The 19,769-nt window shown below is 33.3% G+C and overlaps 1 protein-coding gene across 16 annotated transcripts in view; it reads right to left on the reverse strand.

Annotated features, from left to right (window-relative positions):
* The window catches only part of PHF14 (PHD finger protein 14), a 198,138-nt gene that overhangs the window by 125,866 nt on the left and 52,503 nt on the right, over positions 1-19,769 (reverse strand). For all 16 annotated transcript variants that reach the window (XR_008527060.2, XM_054559440.2, XM_009242979.4 and 13 more), the window contains exons 7-13: positions 17,177-17,314; positions 10,204-10,350; positions 9,302-9,572; positions 8,899-9,005; positions 7,146-7,241; positions 5,222-5,325; positions 3,197-3,328 (exon numbers count right to left, since the gene is read on the reverse strand). Coding sequence is in view for 15 of the 16 variants with exons in the window: in XM_054559440.2 (XP_054415415.1) it covers positions 3,197-3,328; positions 5,222-5,325; positions 7,146-7,241; positions 8,899-9,005; positions 9,302-9,572; positions 10,204-10,350; positions 17,177-17,314 (995 nt within the window). In the remaining variant the exon portion in view is untranslated. The remainder of the gene's footprint in view (positions 1-3,196; positions 3,329-5,221; positions 5,326-7,145; positions 7,242-8,898; positions 9,006-9,301; positions 9,573-10,203; positions 10,351-17,176; positions 17,315-19,769) is intronic.

Here is a 19,769-nt window from a genome sequence, read left to right on the forward strand (position 1 = left end):
TTTAAGAGGTGGCTCAAATATCATTCTTCCCAGACAAGTAATACCTCAGTCCCTCCTACTTCTGCATTATGGGTATCTCTTTGAAGGGCAGAAAACAACATTTAACTCAACTTGTAAATTTTATTCTTTTTGTAGTTATAATACCTGTATAAAACTTTAATAGCAGATATATACCTGTTATTTCATATACAGTAAATGTCCCATTCTAATGCTGGAATTCCTACTAGCAGTTAATGGGAAGAGAGGCAATAAAAAAAATGTAAATGAACAAATTATCAAGAAAAACAAAGGAGAAAACCCTCTGTAAACTATTCCTAGAAGGGTTTGTGTTTTCTTTTCATCATAAAATAAACAAAGACATATCCAAGGAATAAAAGGAATAAAAGGATATAATATTACTCAATTCTCTGTTAAATAATGTGTTTCAGAATATTCTTCAAACAATTGGAAAAGGCAACACAAGTTCCAATCAGATGAGTGGAGGCAGAAATATAACATTAGTCTTCTAAAATCAAGAGATGATTAACTATTTGAACTACTCTAATAAATCAAGCCCTTACCATTTGTATCCTACCAATGTGTCTTAGAATTTAAGGCAGTGTGGAGATTGTACATTTTTAAAAACAACAACAAAAACCAAAATAACATAAACTAAAAATGAGACAAAATGCATTTTAAATACTAGAAAGAGGTACAAACAAAATAGAACCTAGATCACACCATCACTAGCCTCTCTATTCTCTGTGGAATTCTTCACCCACTTATTAATAATATTCTTTACTACCTTTTCCCATCCCTAGCCCAACTTAAGAAGCCCCTAGGTTTTCCCCTCTCCTTCTCCTGGGCAGCAGAGCATAATTCAAGAAAAATCAAATAATCACATTTACTTATGCACTAAACATTCTTGCTACACAGCCTCAGCAAGTCAGTTTGATTTTTCCACAGTAAGTTGTTACCAACCATCTGCTGTCTTCTCAAGAGCCCATCATCATCCCAGGTCTCTTCCCTCTCAATAGACTCCTATATCACTGAAATATCTGAGCCTGTCCAAGGTGAATTCACTCAACTTCCCTACCCTCCACCAATAATTACTTCTGTATCTGTATCCATCTTTTCTTTGATGTCACATGTCTTAACCTGCCCAGCACAGTCCACTGAACTCTGGGATGGACTGAAGAAAGCACCCAAATCTAGAACTAGTGTCTCCTTGAAAACAGTGCTGGTACTGGAAGAAAAGGCTAGATAGCAAGGGCTTAAAATAGTCATTAGAGTAGAATATGATATCTGAGAAGGCAACAGATTGTATAGTAATTAATTCTAGGTACAGTTTGCTTACAGGGTATTTAGTAGTAAGGGTGTTACCACAGGCTTGAAAAACATAAAGACAGCAAAAATAAACCGGCCATTCAGAAATATTATACCAGAGGGACCTGTGGAAGTTTAAGCTGAAGACTAAGGCACAGTCATCAAATGAGTCCAGTAACAGGACCCTAGTGATCAAAGGACATTTGGTCACTAGAAACAAGGAGAAATTAAAGACTTCACTATGCTACAACATTAACTTCTACTTTTACTTAAAAACCACTAACACCAATGAAAAGGCTCTAAATTGTTGAGGCCCTTTTAGAAGTGCTCTCACTAAAACACCTCAGGCTATGTACATTATTTCTTTTCTTTTTTTAAATTTCAACTTTTATTTTAGATTAGGGGGACATGCACAGGTTTGTTACATGGGTATACTGCACGATACTGAGGTTTGGAATATGAATGATCCCTATCACCCAGGTAGTGAGTATAGTACCCAACAGTTTTTCAAGCCTTGCTCCCCTCCCTCCCTCCCCATTCTAGTAGGCCCCATCTTTATGTCCATGAATATCCAGTGTTTAGCTTCCACCTATAAGTGAGAACATGCAGTATTTGGTTTTCTTTTCCTGGGTTAATTCACTGAGTATAATGGCCTCCAGCTGCCTCCTTCTTGCTACAAAGAACAATGATTTCCCTTTTTTTGTGTATTTTTTTTTTAGCTGCAGAAACTCTCACACGCTGGAAACCAGAGCTCTGCAGGCTGAGCAGTATCAGGAGGGTCCATAACTTTATTTAAGGAGAGAACTGCATATCTCTATATAAGTTCATGGCAAAACATCCTAGCTCTGGAGACTATCAAACTAGCTTTCAATTTAAAAACTCACCCAGGATGCTTATTAACATTGTTGGGATTTGAATATGCTATAGCAGTTTCTGAAGCACATAAAAACCATAATAAATACATTCCACTGTATTTCAAAAGAACAGGCCATTATGAATATCTCAAAACAAACTGATACAAAGAACACTATAAAAAAGCAATCGTGAAAATAGTGAAAAAAATTCAGCTTCCTAATCAAATGAACAGAGGTAGCCTTAAGTGATAAAACAATGAGGTCAAAAAATATGCCTAATGTATTTGAGGAACACACACAACCTCTTGTAGAGATTACCATTTAAAAATTTGGGGTTCACTCTTTTCTAAAACTGGAAAGGTAACTTGCATAAAAAGAATATTCATGTTCATTCCGAAGTTTTCCTTTTCCTATATTCTCCTTCCTATGAGAAATCATTCTATTAAAATCTGAACATCTGTCCCTTTCTTGGAGTAAAATTAAGAAAAGGATAAAACTCATTATAGATACTATAACCTTTATCAAATGTAGTGATTCGATATGCCTAAGTTAATAAAAAAAAAATTCAGAAATGTTTATCAAATGTTTCTAGATTTCAAAGAATGGTTGAATTTAAATGACTAAGCACAAATACCAAATACCAGAAGCAAAGCCTTTGACACTAATCCAAAAATAAAATATTAAATTGCAAGTAAAAGCATAATATGATGGCAAATTTTAGATAAATTCAATTTCAAAATAACAATAAAGCATTTGAGAAATTCTTAACAATAAAACAAGAGAATTATAAGCAATGGACAGAATTCAAGCCTTAAAGAAGAATCTATTGCTAAGATAATAGCCACAATTAATGAAAAACTCATTTCTCAAAAAAGCTGTTATAGATTTAGTCACATAATGCTATAATAAATATTGATGACAGTCAATTTTAAAATGTGCCAAATACTTTCTTATGAACAAATATAGTATTTCATCTTATACTGCTGAAACTAAGAGTAAATCAATTGAAACATCTAAATCTCCTCTATTTTACTCACCAGTAACTGTTTTTGGTCTTTCTTGGCATCCTTGTAAGAGGAGGATCCAGACATCCAAGATGGTAATGTAGTTTACAAGTATCACACAATAAAAGAAGATGCTGATCATGGTTCTTCTTACAAATCCCACAACTTTTAATAAAGGCAGCAAGTAAAGATTTCAATAATAATTATCATAGTGAAATGCAATTTACTTATAGCATATTTTTTAAATTATAAAATTTCATCTTGATTTAACTATTTCTTCTGTTGAGATAGACAATTTCTTTCATTAGCACATCTTTTTACAATGTCAGTAACTGTTAGTTCTAAATACTTTTGAGAATGTTAAAAATAGCTTGGATCTGGTATAAATTTAAATATTACTAGAGTCAAACCTTCTAAAGAATTACATATATAAGGTATTTATCCTCAACATCATATTCATTTTAATTACTTAAAATCCATTTCACATTAGTTCACTTTTTCTCTAGACACGTAAATTATAGAACAAAGTAATTTTCCAATTTTCTAAAACTGTAAAAAAATTACTTCACAAACAATGTAATTTCCTACCATTAGTTGTAAACCTTTCAAAGAGACTTCAACATGTAGATATACTACAAGTATACATGAGTCTCTTTTCAATACTGGATTTTGAGTTTTAAAAATATACTAATTAAATCCAAAAGTAAAAAAATTAAAAATGCACACATCAATTGATATTTATTGCAAAGATTGTGGAATTTTGTGATTGTTACTATTATTTTAGGATTTTTTGGTTTCTCAGAAATCTAACTTCTCTTACGCAAAAAGGCAATTTAACTACACCTGCGTACACAAGCACCATCACCTGAAAATCTGAAGTATATTTATATTTGGAAAGTACAGAAAGCAATGATGGTTAGGTTTTTTTTTTAATACGCCTAGAAAAAAGTCACACACACACACACACACACTTAAAAAGCCAAAATAAATAAATAAATAACCAGTACCTCGTCTCAGTAAAAAAGAAATATCACTTAAAATATATTCTGAAACAAACATGAATTGTAGTCTTAAAAGTCAGAAGCGTAGTGATATTGCCTGATGGTTCCAAATGAACCAACCGTGTTTGAAAAAGCTGGCCTGAGAATGTGCTAATGTTCACATTGTACACTAAGACAAGTAGGCTTTTTCCACACTTCAAGAAGTTATTTGGTATTACTTGTAGAGGGAGCCTCCAACAAAAAAATAGAAGGTAGTTATGGAGATTGATATTGTTCTTATTGCTACTACTTCTGAGAAAGAAATTTTGAGAAGAATATTTATGTATTTACACATGCATAACACATATGTATGCATACACATAGATAAATATACACACACATACATACGCACACACACACAAAAAAACACCAGCATCTTCTAAACTTCTCTCACTTAATATAAATTATTTGGGAAAAAGTGAGATCGTAACCTATTTATTTATGGAAAGAAGTCTTGACTACAATAAAATTACTATGATGGTGAACACTGAAAATACTGAGCAAAAAAAGTAAAAAACAAAAATACTTATGTGAACCAAGTAATTGCAACTGAGCATCAAGAGAAAAAAAGTGTAGAAACTCAAAACTAAAACTTATCTTCATTATCCACTGTCTACAAAGGCAATAGATTCATTCTATATATATACATATATGATACCCATCACTATCTAAAAAACAAACTCTACAATTCATTCAAGTAAAATAAAATATAAATGCCCATCTGTTATATTGTTTTAATTATTTAAGACAATAACTATAATGTTATCTAAAGTAATTTTCCAATTCCCCAAACAGTACTGCTCATTTCCATAGAGTTTAGGTTAAAACAGCAACAAAAATCTCCTCTATCATTCAAACTGGAATGCATCTTTTGATAAAATGAACTTCAAATGCATTTACATTAAATTCTGGTATGGACATAATTCATTCTCAAATATTTGCAGGATCTTCTTTCTCATAAGTATCAGTTTAAAAAAATACAGAATATTATTCTATCATTATTAATTTCATTACTTGCCTATAAAGTACTGCAGGAAGAGTAGATGTCTTTTGTGTGCCTCCTTCTTTTTTACTTGGTTTTCTCTCCTTGGGCGCTCGCAAAATTGCCGGTATATTCAACTTCTATTGATTTGAACAAATGTAGTATATATCGTTTTAAGAAAGAAATAAAAGCAACATTTTCCTCTAATTGCCACTCAAGCCAAGTAAATATAGTAGGATTGTTAGGGGGAAATCTGCTTTACCAGATTCTACATTGGCAAAAAGGATTAAAATGAGCTTTTTTCTAATAGTTATTTCCATCAGAAATCTATAATTACAGACTTTCATCAATTTTCAGTAGTACACTAAAACATAAAAATTAAACTTCTACTTCAGCTTTTAAAGACAAAGACACATATGTAGGAGGTTTAAAAAAAACAAAACACAGTACACTTCACAAAAAGAATATTGAGGCCGTTTATTTTCTTCAGCACCCCAGCTATATTGGTGCTCCATAGGTTAATTAGAAAAATTATCTTATTGGACCAAACTCTCCAACAAAGCAAGTGAGATTCTCTTTGGGTTTCTACTAATCTGTAGTATGCTGCCTTCTCAGACAGCAACCATCTATCAAAGTCATTTCTCAGTGGCCTGGTGGGCCCACATCTGTTCAACCAACTGAAAAAAAAAGTGTCACACAAGCAGTATAAATGAATTCTACGTCTGCTGTGTATTTACACTTGCAAAAGGAAATTTGCAAACCTCTGTTAAAAGTCTTTTAATAAATGAAAATGTCTTTTATGGTAGATAGTATTTTAAACAGGAGATTCTTATAAGAAAAACTTGCAAATCAAGCCAAAAAATAATGCTAGCTTGGCAAATAAACTAAAGCCTTATACTCAACATTAACTCCTCTAAATATTAAGTATAAAACATAATCTTCCAAAAATCCATCAACCAACCTATTAACAGGAACAAAGGCTGATCCTCCCAGAGGCAACTACTAATTCTCACCTTTTAAAACATTCTTTAGGATACAAGCCACACACATTCTTTTCACATAAAGCATCTTCAAAGCTGGTATAGCACAGTACAAATCAGTATGTATCACTTCTTAAAATATCCAAATAAGCTGTGTGATGAATTTGACTCTCCATAAACCTCTAAAACAAGTATCATGAAAAATATCTGTTCGAAAAGCTCCTTCACAAATAAAACTACTTTTTAGTGAAAGGACCACAAACAGTGGGTCTCCATCATCCTTAAAAAATATAATAAAAAATATTTGTGAAAAACGTAATTTATCAATTATATACACAGTACTAAAAAAGGCATTCAAAGAAATCCATCTAACAATAATTATTCAACACTAAAACTTTAACAGACTAAAGGTGTTCATGAATAAAGTTTTTTTAATAACTACGATCACAGCTACTGTTAAAGGGGAAAAAATACATTTTAACATTAAAGTTTAAAAAACCATCTCTTATACAGCTGAAAACCAAATTAACATAAAAATGAATATCTCTAGTTTGCCTTTTTAAATTTTAAATTATACATCCAAAGAATAGAAAAAAAAAATACACCATAAGGACAGGAAAGAAAAAAATGTGGCAAGGAATCTAAAACTGCTAAATTAAAGGAAAGAAGAATGTAGTAGGAAAAACTCATGCTTCAAGTCTTAAGCTTCATCACAAATGACAGGTCAATCAGTTAGAGCAAATGAAAAAAATTTGCACACAAGATAGCTGTTGAAACAACCAAATTAAACTAGAGGTTCTCAGTAGGCAGCTTCCAATGCTCTAGTTGTATTTCAAGCAGGAATCACTATCCCAAAGGATTAGGCCCCGATCAAACAGAATTCTTCGGTTAGTCAAATGACAGTTGTATCAAAAATCTGTTCTTTGAAAATCATATAGGGAGAAAGAACTGAAGGAGACAGCAATTGGAAAGAAACTAACCTGCCCTGTGATTCTGCCTAGTAAAGCCCATATTCCTTGTCCTTCACTTCGAAGTTTTCCATTCAGGTTTTGTAGTTCTTCTAAAGATTCACATAGCTACAAAGTAAGTCAAATTAGTAAACTTCATTAAAATATCTGACAATTTAAGAAATATCCACATTTCTATTCCATATAGATATATAATTTTTTTTTTTTGAGACAGAGTCTCACTCTGTCACCAGGCTGGAGTGCAATGACACGATCTCAGCTCACTACAACCACCGCCTCTGGGGTTCAAGCGATTCTCCTGCTGCAGTCTCCCGAGTAGGTGGGACTACAAGTGTGCACCACCACACCCAGCTAATTTTTGCATTTTTAGTAGAGACAGGGTTTCACCATGTTGGCCAGGATGGTCTCGATCTATTTTTTTTTTTTTTTTGAGATGGAGTCTCACTCTGTCGCCCAGGCTAGAGTGCAGTGGCACGATCTTGTGTCACTGCAACCACCACCTCCTCAGTTCAAGCAATTCTCCTGCCTCAGCCTCTCGAGTAGCTGGGATTACAGGCGCCTTCCACCATGCCCAGCTAACTTTTGTATTTTTAGTAGAGACGGGGTTTTGCCATGTTGGCCAGGCTGGTCTCAAACTCCTGGGATGGTCTCGATCTCTTGACCTCGTGATCCACCTGCCTCAGCCTCCCAAAGTGCTGGGATTACAGGCATGAGCCACTGCGCTTGGCTTCCATATATTTTTAATATATTCAAGCCACAATACCACTGAGAGACAAGGCTATCCAATTATTCAGCAGTATTTGTTGCTGTAAGCATTTTGTTTTCTGCTGGCATTTTTACTAATAATGATAACTACGTTTATACCTTCTTTTACAGTTTGTTATATAACATCACCTTCTGCTAACTAATCCTTGTGACTCTATCAAGATGTATTTCCACTATTTTCCCAATTAAAAAAACTAAGGATCATAGAGTTTTTGTGAGTTGGCCAAGATCACAGAACTAGCAAGAATCCCCAGGTCCTCTGAATCTAATTCCAGGTACTCTTTTTACCACACAATGTAGCTGATTATTGGAAACGTACTTCCTACTATTTTTTTATGACTTAAAATGTTTTCTAACAAGAAGTCAATACCCGTTTTATATGTCAAGTTATACTTGGTATGACATTTTAACCACATTTTGCTTTTATAAGATATTTCTTTTTGAATCTTTTCTCATTAGGATGAAGAGGTACACGAAAACTCAAATTTGGAAATTTTTATTCCAAACATTATAATATAATTCAAGATAATAATTTAAAGAAAAGTTTCTAAATTTTCTACAAACTTAGAAAGTGAAGCTCTATAGCAATGTTTATTGGTTAGAAATAGAGAACAGAGTCAGATGAGTTGGCCTCACACCAACTGACTTCATTTGTCAAGTCTGTTACTTGACTACTTGTGTGAACCTGGGCAAATTATTTAACTTCTTCAGGATTCAGTTTTCTCCCTGAAAATGGAAGCAATGATTATAGCCTACACTATAAAGTTAAGCTGGGAATTAAATAATACACGTAAAGAGATCAAAATTATGCCTGGCACACAAAGTGCTCAGTAAGAGACGGTGATGATAATGAAGCTAATGAGGAGTAGGAGTTATAGGGAAAAGCCAAAGAGCTCCAGAAGAAATTAAAAATAAAACATAAAAGAAATGCCATACATTCACAAAAGAAATCATCACTAAGATCTATCACATTATGTTGCATATTTTGTAGCTAACTTACCTTATTATATTCTACATGAAGCTTTTCTTGTTCATTCTCTAATTTATCTTTTATATTCTTTTGTTCAGCCATATTTTCCTGAATTTGAATCATGCGCATATTTCTCTCTATTTAAATGAAATATCCAATTTTACTTTAGTAGGAAGTAAAAACTGACATAGGAAGAAACTAGCTATAAAGATGATCACATTGATAAACCTACATAGTTTAAAACTTTTAAGTATATTCACAAATAAATGAACCTAGCATTTTGTAAAAACCCACAACATATTAGGAAAATAAACATCCCTCCATGATATATGCAGCATGGCTAATAAATTTCTAAAAATTAACAGTATATCAAACATTTTCATTAACAAATTGTTCTCAGTGAAAATGTGCATGTATCAGTGTCTATACTGACCAAAATAATAATTCACAAAATCTGCAGTGAGAGCTGGTTGCTTATGTTTTCTCCTTCCATCCACACTAGAACTAGTATCTGAATTGTCCACTGGAAAGATATCTGTACTGATCCCCATGAGTTCTGCTTTCCGCATAAGTTTACGAATAGCTGAAGCACTGCTGGTGAGTGGTCTGGGTAATTTTTCCCTTGGAACCCAGGCCTGGGGTCTGGTAGATCGAGCTAGTTCTGCTTTGGCACGATATTGCTGAAGCCGGGCATTGATCCTTGCCTATAAAAGAAATGTATTCAAATTTTAAAAGATAATAAAATGAAACATGTTCCTTAAGATTTTTACATTGATTTTTATTCCCATGTTCACAGAAAGATAATCAGAACTTCTCACACCAAAGCAAATTATAGGTATGAATGATCCTTAAGGTATACTGTATAATTTTTGAGTTACAATAAACTATATCTGCCCCTAGTAACAACTGTCCTAACTTATAATCAGAGTTTTGAGAAACTAATTAAGCTTAAGTTTCTCTTCTTAATAACTGCTATTGTCTCTATAGGTTTAATGTATATAAAATTATATTTTAAATATAGGCAAACTGACTAAATCCTTTGAACAGACTGAAACAAGATGTAGTCAATATATTGCACTGATAGAGTAATTTCCTCACAGTCACGTTTTTCAATGTGAAAATATACTTTATAAAGGACTGCTCTGTTTGACTAAATGAGGAGTACTGTATTCAGCCAAAAATTATACTCACTATTTACCTTAATCACAATCCATTTCCTAGGTAACTAACCAAACTTCCTATTATACTTCACATGTCACTGGAAACCACACAAGACGTAAAATCCTTACGTAACCTTAAAACAAAAACATACAGGTTTTGACATGAATCCCATACCTGTGCTTCTGGTGATAGTTGCTTCTCTCTCTCTTGCAAAGACATTTTACAATAGGACTGTAGAGCCAAGTAGTTTTTTCTCTTCCACTTTCTGTCTAATCTATCTGCATGTTGCTTACAATAAGCAAAGAATGGATCTGCTATATCCTATACAAAAAAAGCACAGAAAAATAGTGAACATTTGTACTCCAAAGAGTCATAAAAGACCTAACACAAAAGAATATTACTTCCTTTTCAAAGAATCTACTAGTGCTAGTTACGTCTAATAAATTACAAAAATAATTTTTGTACATAATGATAAAAATTACTTCTTTAGAAACTTGATCTTGTATGTCAACTTCAAATTACCAACAACTTTTTTCTTTAAAGGGCCTGTGGGTTTAAATATATTGAAATCAAATATAATGTATTATTTGGGTGTACTTGTATAGTAGCCCTTCAATATCCATGGGGGACTGGTTCCAGGGCCCCTCAAGGATACCAAAATCTGTGGATGCTCAAGTGTCTTATGTTAAATGGTGTGGTACTTGCATCTAGTTTACATGCATTCTCCCACATATTTTAAGCAATCTCTGCATTACTTATAATACCTAATACACAAATGTAAATGTGCAAATAGTTGTTACACTGTATTGGTTTTATATTTGTATTCTTTTTTATTACACTTTTTTTTTTCCAAACATTTTCGATCTGCAGTTGGTTGAATCTAAGAATGTGTAATTCATGGACACGGAGGGCCAGCTGTATTTTTTTTAAAAGTCACTGTTTAAAACAAATAGGATTTTAATAATCTTAAGTAGAACTAATCATTAAATATTAAGGTTATGCATACATAAACTAATATTGCAAAACAACAATATTAGACTAGCCAACAAGATAAGTGTGGCATTTCTAACTGGCTAACAATGGACAGATTCTACTGAGGATAAAAATAGAATTAAGGGCCAGGCGCGGTGGCACATGCCTGTAATCCCAGCACTTTAGGAGACCGAGGCAAGCAGATCACTTGAGGTTGGGAGTTCGAGACTAGCCTGGCCAACATGGCAAAACCCTGTCTCTACTAAAAGTACAAAAATTAGCCAGGCACAGTGGCATGCGCCTGTAATCCCAGCTACTCAGGAGGCTGAGGTAGGAGAATTGCTTGAACACAGGTGGGAGATGTTGTAATTAACCGAGATCGCGCCACTGCACTCCAGCCTGGGTGACAGAGTGAGACTCTGTCTCAAAAAAAAAAAAAAAATAGAATTAAGAAATTCTAAGCCCTGTCAATAAAAAAATTTAAGTTATACCCTTAACTCTTTCCCTAAAAACTCAAGTGGAATTACAGCTCTCTCATAGCCTAACAGTACATTTTCATTCATAAAAAGTAGTGTACAAAAAAGATTTATTCTATCAAAAACAACTTGTAAAGATGTAGTCCAAAAAAGTAATTTACAATGTAATTGCTAACAAAACAACAGGCTGTTCATTCTTTATGTCTGTCCCAAAAAGGAACAGTAAACATAAGCTATTAGTTTTTCTCTAAGTTAGGTCAAAAGTGCCTCTAAATAGAGTTTTACAACCCAAAGAGAAATGACAACACTACCGAGGAGAGACATATAAGAATAGAAAAAAATATCTAATGTGTCCTTAATATTAAAAAAAAAAAGCATATGAGGCAATTCTGTAGTGTGATATCTATAGACGTCACAGTACAGCAATGCGTATCACAGAATTTGAAGACATAAAAACCTGGATACAAATCTTGACTCTATCATTTACTGGCTATGCGACTTCAAAAAATTGCTTAACATCTCTGGGCCTCAGTTACCACATTAAGTAAAACAGGGTTTACTTATAATTACTTCATATAGCTTTAAAAATAAAATACAAAAATTTAGTTAGGAGACTACATTAACACATACAAACAGCTGCTTTCTCATGACATGCTCTAAATCTTGGTGACAGAGATGTTAAATGGAAATAAAGATTATACCGAACCTCAGCCCAAATACCCAGATCTAGATAATTATTCTAATGTTTCAAAGTAAATGAGGTTGAAATTGAGTCATTAGAGATGGGATTCATGCTTGCATAGGTGAGTTAAGCATTTGGACCAAGACTCTGACTTAAGAAAAACACCACTACTTACTATGGCAGAAACTACTAACTGTCTTACAATATCCATTCTTCCCATTAGTACTAGAACCCTATGAGTTTTTACTGGGCATATGGCTACCCTGCTAGAAACTATCTGATCCAGCCTCCCCACAGCTAGATGTGGCCATGTGATTAAGTTCTGGCCAATAAGTTGTATGAAATTCCCAGACCATGCCCTTGAAAGGAAGCTGCCTACTCTTAACCTCCTCTTTGCTACTTCCAATGAAGAAGAATCCAGTCAAGATGGTGATAAACCATCTTTGACTGTATAGGAGAGTGCAACAGACTAAAGGAAGGTGAAGCAAGAAGAAAGAAGGGAACTAATCCCTGGAACCAAACTCCCCTCAGTATCCAATCAGCCTGGAATTGTATATTAGAGTGAATTCAACTTCTTCTTTGTTTAAGCAACTCGTTACTTGGTTTTGTTAAACCAGTCAAAATAGTGTCCTAATTAATGCATTGGTTGACATGGAAAATCCCTTCAACCTGCTTAGAGAAATGGAGCTTTCAAGATCCTACTCCCAATGGAAGACAGAAAGGGAAAAACATGTTTCTGAATCTCTACCATGAAATAAGCACATGTGCTTTTGTATATACTATCTCTTTAACCTTCACCACTACCACATGAGGTGGGTTCTACCATTTTAATATCAATTTTATGGATAGAAAACTGAAAGCCAGAGAGGTTAAGTTGCTGAACCAAGACCTATGTCCAGTATGTAAGATCCATCTTCCTTAACCATTACCTGACTGTCATCAGATTCATTTAAGCAGGTTTCTAAATAGAGGTTACTAGAGCCCAACTCTGCAAATTCTGACTCAGCAGAGCTGAGGCAAGGGCCTTAAATGCAAATGCCTTGAGAAGCAGTAACAGTCAACATAAATGGAGGAAGGAGACCTAAAAGACGCCAGAAAAATATAAGACAAAAATGAATGATGAGAGCAGTTAGTAAATGCTGGGGCCTGTGAGAATTTACAGCCTGTGGCAAACTGGAATGCCCCATCTAAAGTCATTTAAATTCAAGGTTTTCTTTTTTAACTCCACTCCTAACAAACAAAATCCATCTATGGATTAAGTTTAGCTTGTGGTCCTCTAGACGGCAAGATTTGGTCTAGAATCTTAAAAATTTTTTTTTTTAAACAAAGCTCCCTGGGTAAAACTGACACAGCAGATCAAAGTCATATAAACTGAAAGAAGACACAACTTCAGTCTTGTACATTGAGAACCTTACCTGGCACTCGTAAAAACAGTGTATTTGAAGAACACACATACGCTTTATTGGTATCTTAATAGTAAAATTGATGTGTTTACTGAAACCAGAAACATTTAAATACAATAATAACCTAATGGCATATCAAACTTATCTTCTTAATTATGCACTATCAATATTATTGTCCACTCCACCTCAGCTATATATGCTCTAACAGAATGAAATCTTGAACTTCTGGGCTCAGCAATCCTCCCACCTCAGCCTCCTGAGCAGTTACGACTATAGGCACACACCACCACACCTGGCTAATTTTTACATTTTGTGTAGCGATTGGGTCTTGCTATGTTGCCCAGGCTCATCTCAAAATCCTCTTGAGGCCAGCCTCAAGAGATCCTCCTTGGCTTGGCCTCCCAAAGTACTGGGATTACAGGTGTGTGCCACCACACCCGGTTTTATATTGTTTCAAATATAATTTTCTACATAACAGAGTACAGCAATGTTCAATAGCACCAAATTATACTTTAATTACAGAAGAAACTACCATATGGCTTACTTGCACTATAAGTAACTTTAGACTATATAATGTAAAACACAGTAACATAAGTTGTAGTCAGCATAACTGAGCCTGCACAATAGCTCAGTATTTTTTTACTTATTTATTTAAAATTTTTAGAGGTAGGGTCTCACTCTGTTCTCCAGGCTGAGTGCAGTGGTGAGAACATAGTTCAACGCAACCTCAAACTCCTGGGTATATGTGATCCTCCCACCTCGCCCTCTCTCGTAGCTCAGACTACAGGCACCATCACACCCAGCTATTTTTTTTTTTTTTTTTTTTTGTAGAGATGGGGTCCTGCTATGTTGCCCAAACTGGCCTCAAACTCCTGGCCTCAAGCAATCCTCTGGCCTTGGCCTCCCAAAGTGTTGAGATTACAGGCATGAGCCACTGCACCCAGCCCTATAGTTCAGTTTTAAAAATAAGATGTTGTGTCATAACATGGTTTTAAATATCCTTCTAATAAAGCATGTTGTGTCACAACATGCTTTGACTATTCTTAATAAATCTGGAATATTCACAAAGTAGATGAAAAAGAATAGAAATGTCATATGGATTCTCACCAATGAGATAAAGGACTATGTCAGAAGGCTATACAAAGTCATAAAAAATACAGAAAGGTATACAATGTCATTAGATGAAACTGATATGTTTATTCTATTTTTCAACCTTTTTTTTTAACAGCCTATATAAAACCACCATGAAAAAGTAGTAAATCCAACTTGATATAGTCTTTTGAAAAGTTCCCTAGAATGTCTAAAGAGTATAAAATGGAAATAGAAGGCAAGACATGCTTACAAACATAGATCTATTTTAGTTTAAAATGTGTTTCTTAATTTTAAATGCTATTACATTACATAAATCCTTATGTACATAAGTACAACCATCTAGAAATAGACAAGATCTTCATTTTAACAGAATGATTACTGTCAAATGCAAACTTCATTAATATTGATTCATGCAATATCCTGGGTTTTGAAACATCGTTCAGAAAACATTTAGGATTTTCTAATTCTCTGTTTGTAACAAGAAACCAGTAACATATATATGTAAATATGCTTTAAATCATTTCCCCCCAAAACAATAGCACACTGAGTAAGGTAGTGAATAGGGAGAAAAGTTGCATTTTATTATTCCAGTATCCAGGGCTCCCACCTAATTAATCAAGGGACACAGCAAGGCAAGGAAGATGCCTCAGGGCTAATTCTCACATCCTAATGTATCTGTTTCCCTGTAAATTTCCTCAAATTAGCTTATAGGTAAGATACACAGACCACAGAATGTAAACTATGTAGCTTAATATTATGTTTAGTTTCATTTAATTTGCATGCCTTCAGAAGGAGATGCACTCTCCAAATCCCGTAACTCCATTACACCCCACTGTCCCAAACATCGCTGCTTCACACATTTTTGTTAATTAACTAGCTGCCATCTTGCCAAAAATGATGACATACGATGCTGTGCAAAGGAATCCAAACTACCACAGTAAAAAAGAAAGCTCTCCACTGGCTCCAAAAGAACCCTACTAACTGCAAAGCTCAAAGTTTTCCAGAAGTAGACAACTAACCTTATCCTATAGATTCCCTGATCCAAGTATTTACGTAGTATTTATCTGGTCCTCTAACTCTCACCTGTATTGCCCTCTTGTACTTTTGTCCACCATCCTGAGTTGTAGCTATGAGGAATCCAGACTACCTTTACCGTATAATTATAACTCTATGTCTACCTAGTAGCTGAGAAGATGCTCACTGTTCATCTAGTAGCCTTCATCAAAGTACAACTCCTTAAAATCAAGAGACTGGAACAGCTATATAAATGAAGAGATTGGAACAGCTATATGTATCAAAAACAGCTACATGTATCAAAAATACAATTCCTATAAGATGTTTATTCATAAAATATATCCTTCAAATTTTTTTCTACAAATTTTCTTCATCAGAGTATCTTTGCTTACTTTCTGGAAATGAAATAAATGTACTAAGATAAAATCTCAGCACAATAAACAAAATTTACCCAATAAAAGAAAAAACATAACAAGGAGAGGCTTAGATTATTACCATAAAGCCATCATGAATATGCAATAAAAATTACTGAATAAACATTCATTACTATGTAAGCTTAAGGAATGAACTGAACCTGCTCACAATTTGTTAACATTCTTAAAAATTACTGAGGACTCTAAAGGGTTTATGTGAGTTATATTTTAGAGTTACCATATTAAAAATTAAAACTGAAAATTTTTTGCAATATTCATTAATTTATTTTAAATAATGGGTCCATTACAGAAGTATACACTTTTACTAAATACAATTCACATACACACAAAAATTGAGTGAGGAGAGTGGCACTGTTTTACATTTTACATACTAATGTCTAGATAACTGACATAAAAAAAGGTAGCTGGATTCTCAAAATTGTTTCTATATTCATTGGGTTCTATTATACTGTTATGTAATCTCTGGAAGTCTCCACTAATACTCATGAAAGAACAGAGTTCAGAAAAGTAAATAACATTTTTATAGTGTAATGAAAATAGTCTTAAACTCAGAATACTTGAACGAATCTTAACCAGTCCCCAAAACACTGAAAACAACTGATTTTTTAATGTAAAGCCAATAAATCTGAAAGGAATATTATGGAATTAAAAGTAACAGTAAAGAGATAGTAACAGAGATAGTAAAGACACAGTAATTATTTTATTTAAAGAAAAATAGAGCAAGGTTACCCAAATGCAGTTTCAGATTCTCGTATAAAATATGCTATTTTTTTTTAACTATAATTCATGGGGCTGAAACGCTGACATTTTAATGCTTTAAGACAACTTGGATTATCTTTCATTTTATCTGTCAGATCTCACTATAAAAATTTTAATGTTTTCCAAATGTCTGACTAGCTTTAAAACTGACAAAACTCATAGACATTTACTCTTAAAGTTTTAGAACAGTGATCCTGGCAACATCTTTAAGAATAAATGTTAAAATTTCTTTTATTATTTACACTTATTATAGGACATAGAGTCAAAAGATATCTTGTGAACATGTTCACCAACTATGGGTTTAAATAAACCTACCTCTTCTGCTGCTGCCTCTGAAAGCAGACCTTCCTTTTGAGCACAGGTCACATGGAAATAGGCTCTGCACATCCCTGCATCACAGCTAATGCAAACCCCAGTTCTAGCAAAGCGAGGGTCTTCACAAAAGCTACACTCCTACAACAAAGTAACAGAAAAATTCTCAAAGCAAACTTATTTCCAGACTAAAGACTGCATTCTCATACAAAGTGTCCACTAAATATTTAAAATGCTAAATACAAATAATGAACCAATTACATACCAATACAAACAATAATCGTAGGCGAGCCAAGACTTTATATGAAAAAACGTAATTACCTATATGGTTCAAATAAATCAAAATTCAACTAATTTAATGATAATAAATAATAATACAACCATAATTAAAATTATTTGAGGACTTACTATGTGCCAGTCACTATTCTAAGCACTTTACATATACAGACAGTCCCCAGTTTACAATAGTTCCATTTCTAATTTTTTAACTTTACAATGTTGCAAAAACAATACACGCTCAGCAGAAACCACACTTTCAGTACCCATACAACCATTCTGTTTTCCATTTTCAGTACAGTATTCAATAAATTACATGAGATAGTTAACATTTTATTATAAAATAAAGTTTTGTGTCAGATGATTGTGTTCAAGTGTAGGCTAATGTAAGTGTTCCAAGCATATTAAAGGTAGGCAACACTAAGCTGTGCTCAGTAAGTTAGGTGTATTAAATTAATTTCAACTTAAAATATTTTAAATTTACAATGGATTTATCAGGATGTAAACCCATCATAAGTTAAGGACTATATGTATAAATATATGTAATCATTAAACACAACTACTATGAAGAAGAGGTACTATAACTATTCCCATTTTACACATGAGGAAATTAAAGACAAGTTAAGAAATCTGCTTGCCAAAAATAACAAAGAAAGTAAATGTAAGGCTTCAAACCAGGACAATCTTACTTTAAAGACCACCATCAAGCTATACTAATTCTTAAACAATATAAAATTGCTTGGAAAAGGCAGCAAGAGACCAGAGAAAATCCAACAAAAAATCTAGGCATTACAACCTAGAAATCATGCATGTTTTAAATATCTTTAAGACAACTAAAAGTAATTTTAGGTAAATAATCAGGTGAAATTGGTAGTAATACACAACACAGTCAATTATTTACATTCTTTCTGTATAAAAAAAGAAAATTTATAAAACCAAGGTATGAACTGTTGAAATTACCCCAAATCCTCTCAGATTTATTTTTTTTTATTCCTTTAACTATCTCTTAAAAGAAAAGGGGGGACTAGCTAGTCTAAAAGTTTAAACAACTCTGGTAACAGAAATCATCATAAAAGAAAAAGATGTTAAATTATGAAAGACTGACAGTGGACAATTAAAGAATTGTTTAATATAAGTATTCAAAGTGAACTACATAAGAAGGAAACAAATACAAGGAAAATTTAAAAATTTCAATAGTCAAATTCTGACATTCTACTGCCTAGTTAATATAATTTCTCTAATAACAGTAGAACATAAATGGTATAATATACTGGCAAATAGCAATCTAAACATGAGATTGAGAGAGATAGATAAAGAGAAATTAAATTATTTAAAGGATGTCCACACTGTGAACAGAGATATATTGTTTAGAATAATTATCTGGGTAATTTCATGTAATATGTTGAAATTGAGCAAGGGATTTCAGAGTGAATATAAGGAAAATATTCCTGACAGCCTTTTTAGACTATAAAACAATCTATCAAAGAAAACAGAATCTTCCTCAATTGCCTGAATCATTTAAAATGCTAGTGAACTAAGCAACTGAGAACACAGGGGAACATAATTCAGATTGGAAAATGAGTAGACAATGTGGTCTAGAAGGCTGTCCCAGTCATGACTTAAAACATTGTATCCGATTTTGCAGAGAAGCTAGAGAGTACCTAATTTTCAACTCAGTTTCCCAGTGATGTTTTCTTAAAGCAAAATAAGCAAGAGGAAATTAGCCTGGACCTGTTTCTGTACATGGAACCTTACACAAGGTGAAATTTAATTTAGAAAAATTCCTTGTAATACATTAAATTAAAAAAAATAAAATAAAATAAAATAAAAAACAAGCTTCAACTAACCACAACAGCCAACTAGATATCAGATAATGTAACTGGACACTTTCTATTAAATCATACCCATATAGAAAAACAACACAGCTGTAGCCAATTAAGTAATTTCCTTACTTTGGTTCCACATTCAGCCAATAGAAGCCCACTGCTCACACTATTGAAGTGGGCATCTCTGAGCCTTTTCTAGTTGTAAGTGCTGCCCAATAAATACATCTGTTAATGCTCAAATAACCTCTGTTAAATTTACAAGCATACATCAGAGATAACCCAAGTTCAGCTCCAGACCACTTCAATAAAGTATCACAATAAAACAAATCACGAGAATTTTTTAGTTTCTCCATGTATTTTCAAGTTAGGTTTACACTATCTGTAGTCTATTAAATGTATAATAACATTATGTATTTTTAAAATGTATGTACATTAATTTAAAAATACTTTATTGCTAAAAAATGCTAATGATCACTTGAGCCTTCAGCAAGTCA

Source organism: Pongo abelii, chromosome 6 (genome assembly GCF_028885655.2).
Source record: "Pongo abelii isolate AG06213 chromosome 6, NHGRI_mPonAbe1-v2.0_pri, whole genome shotgun sequence".
Classification (NCBI taxonomy): domain Eukaryota; kingdom Metazoa; phylum Chordata; class Mammalia; order Primates; family Hominidae; genus Pongo; species Pongo abelii.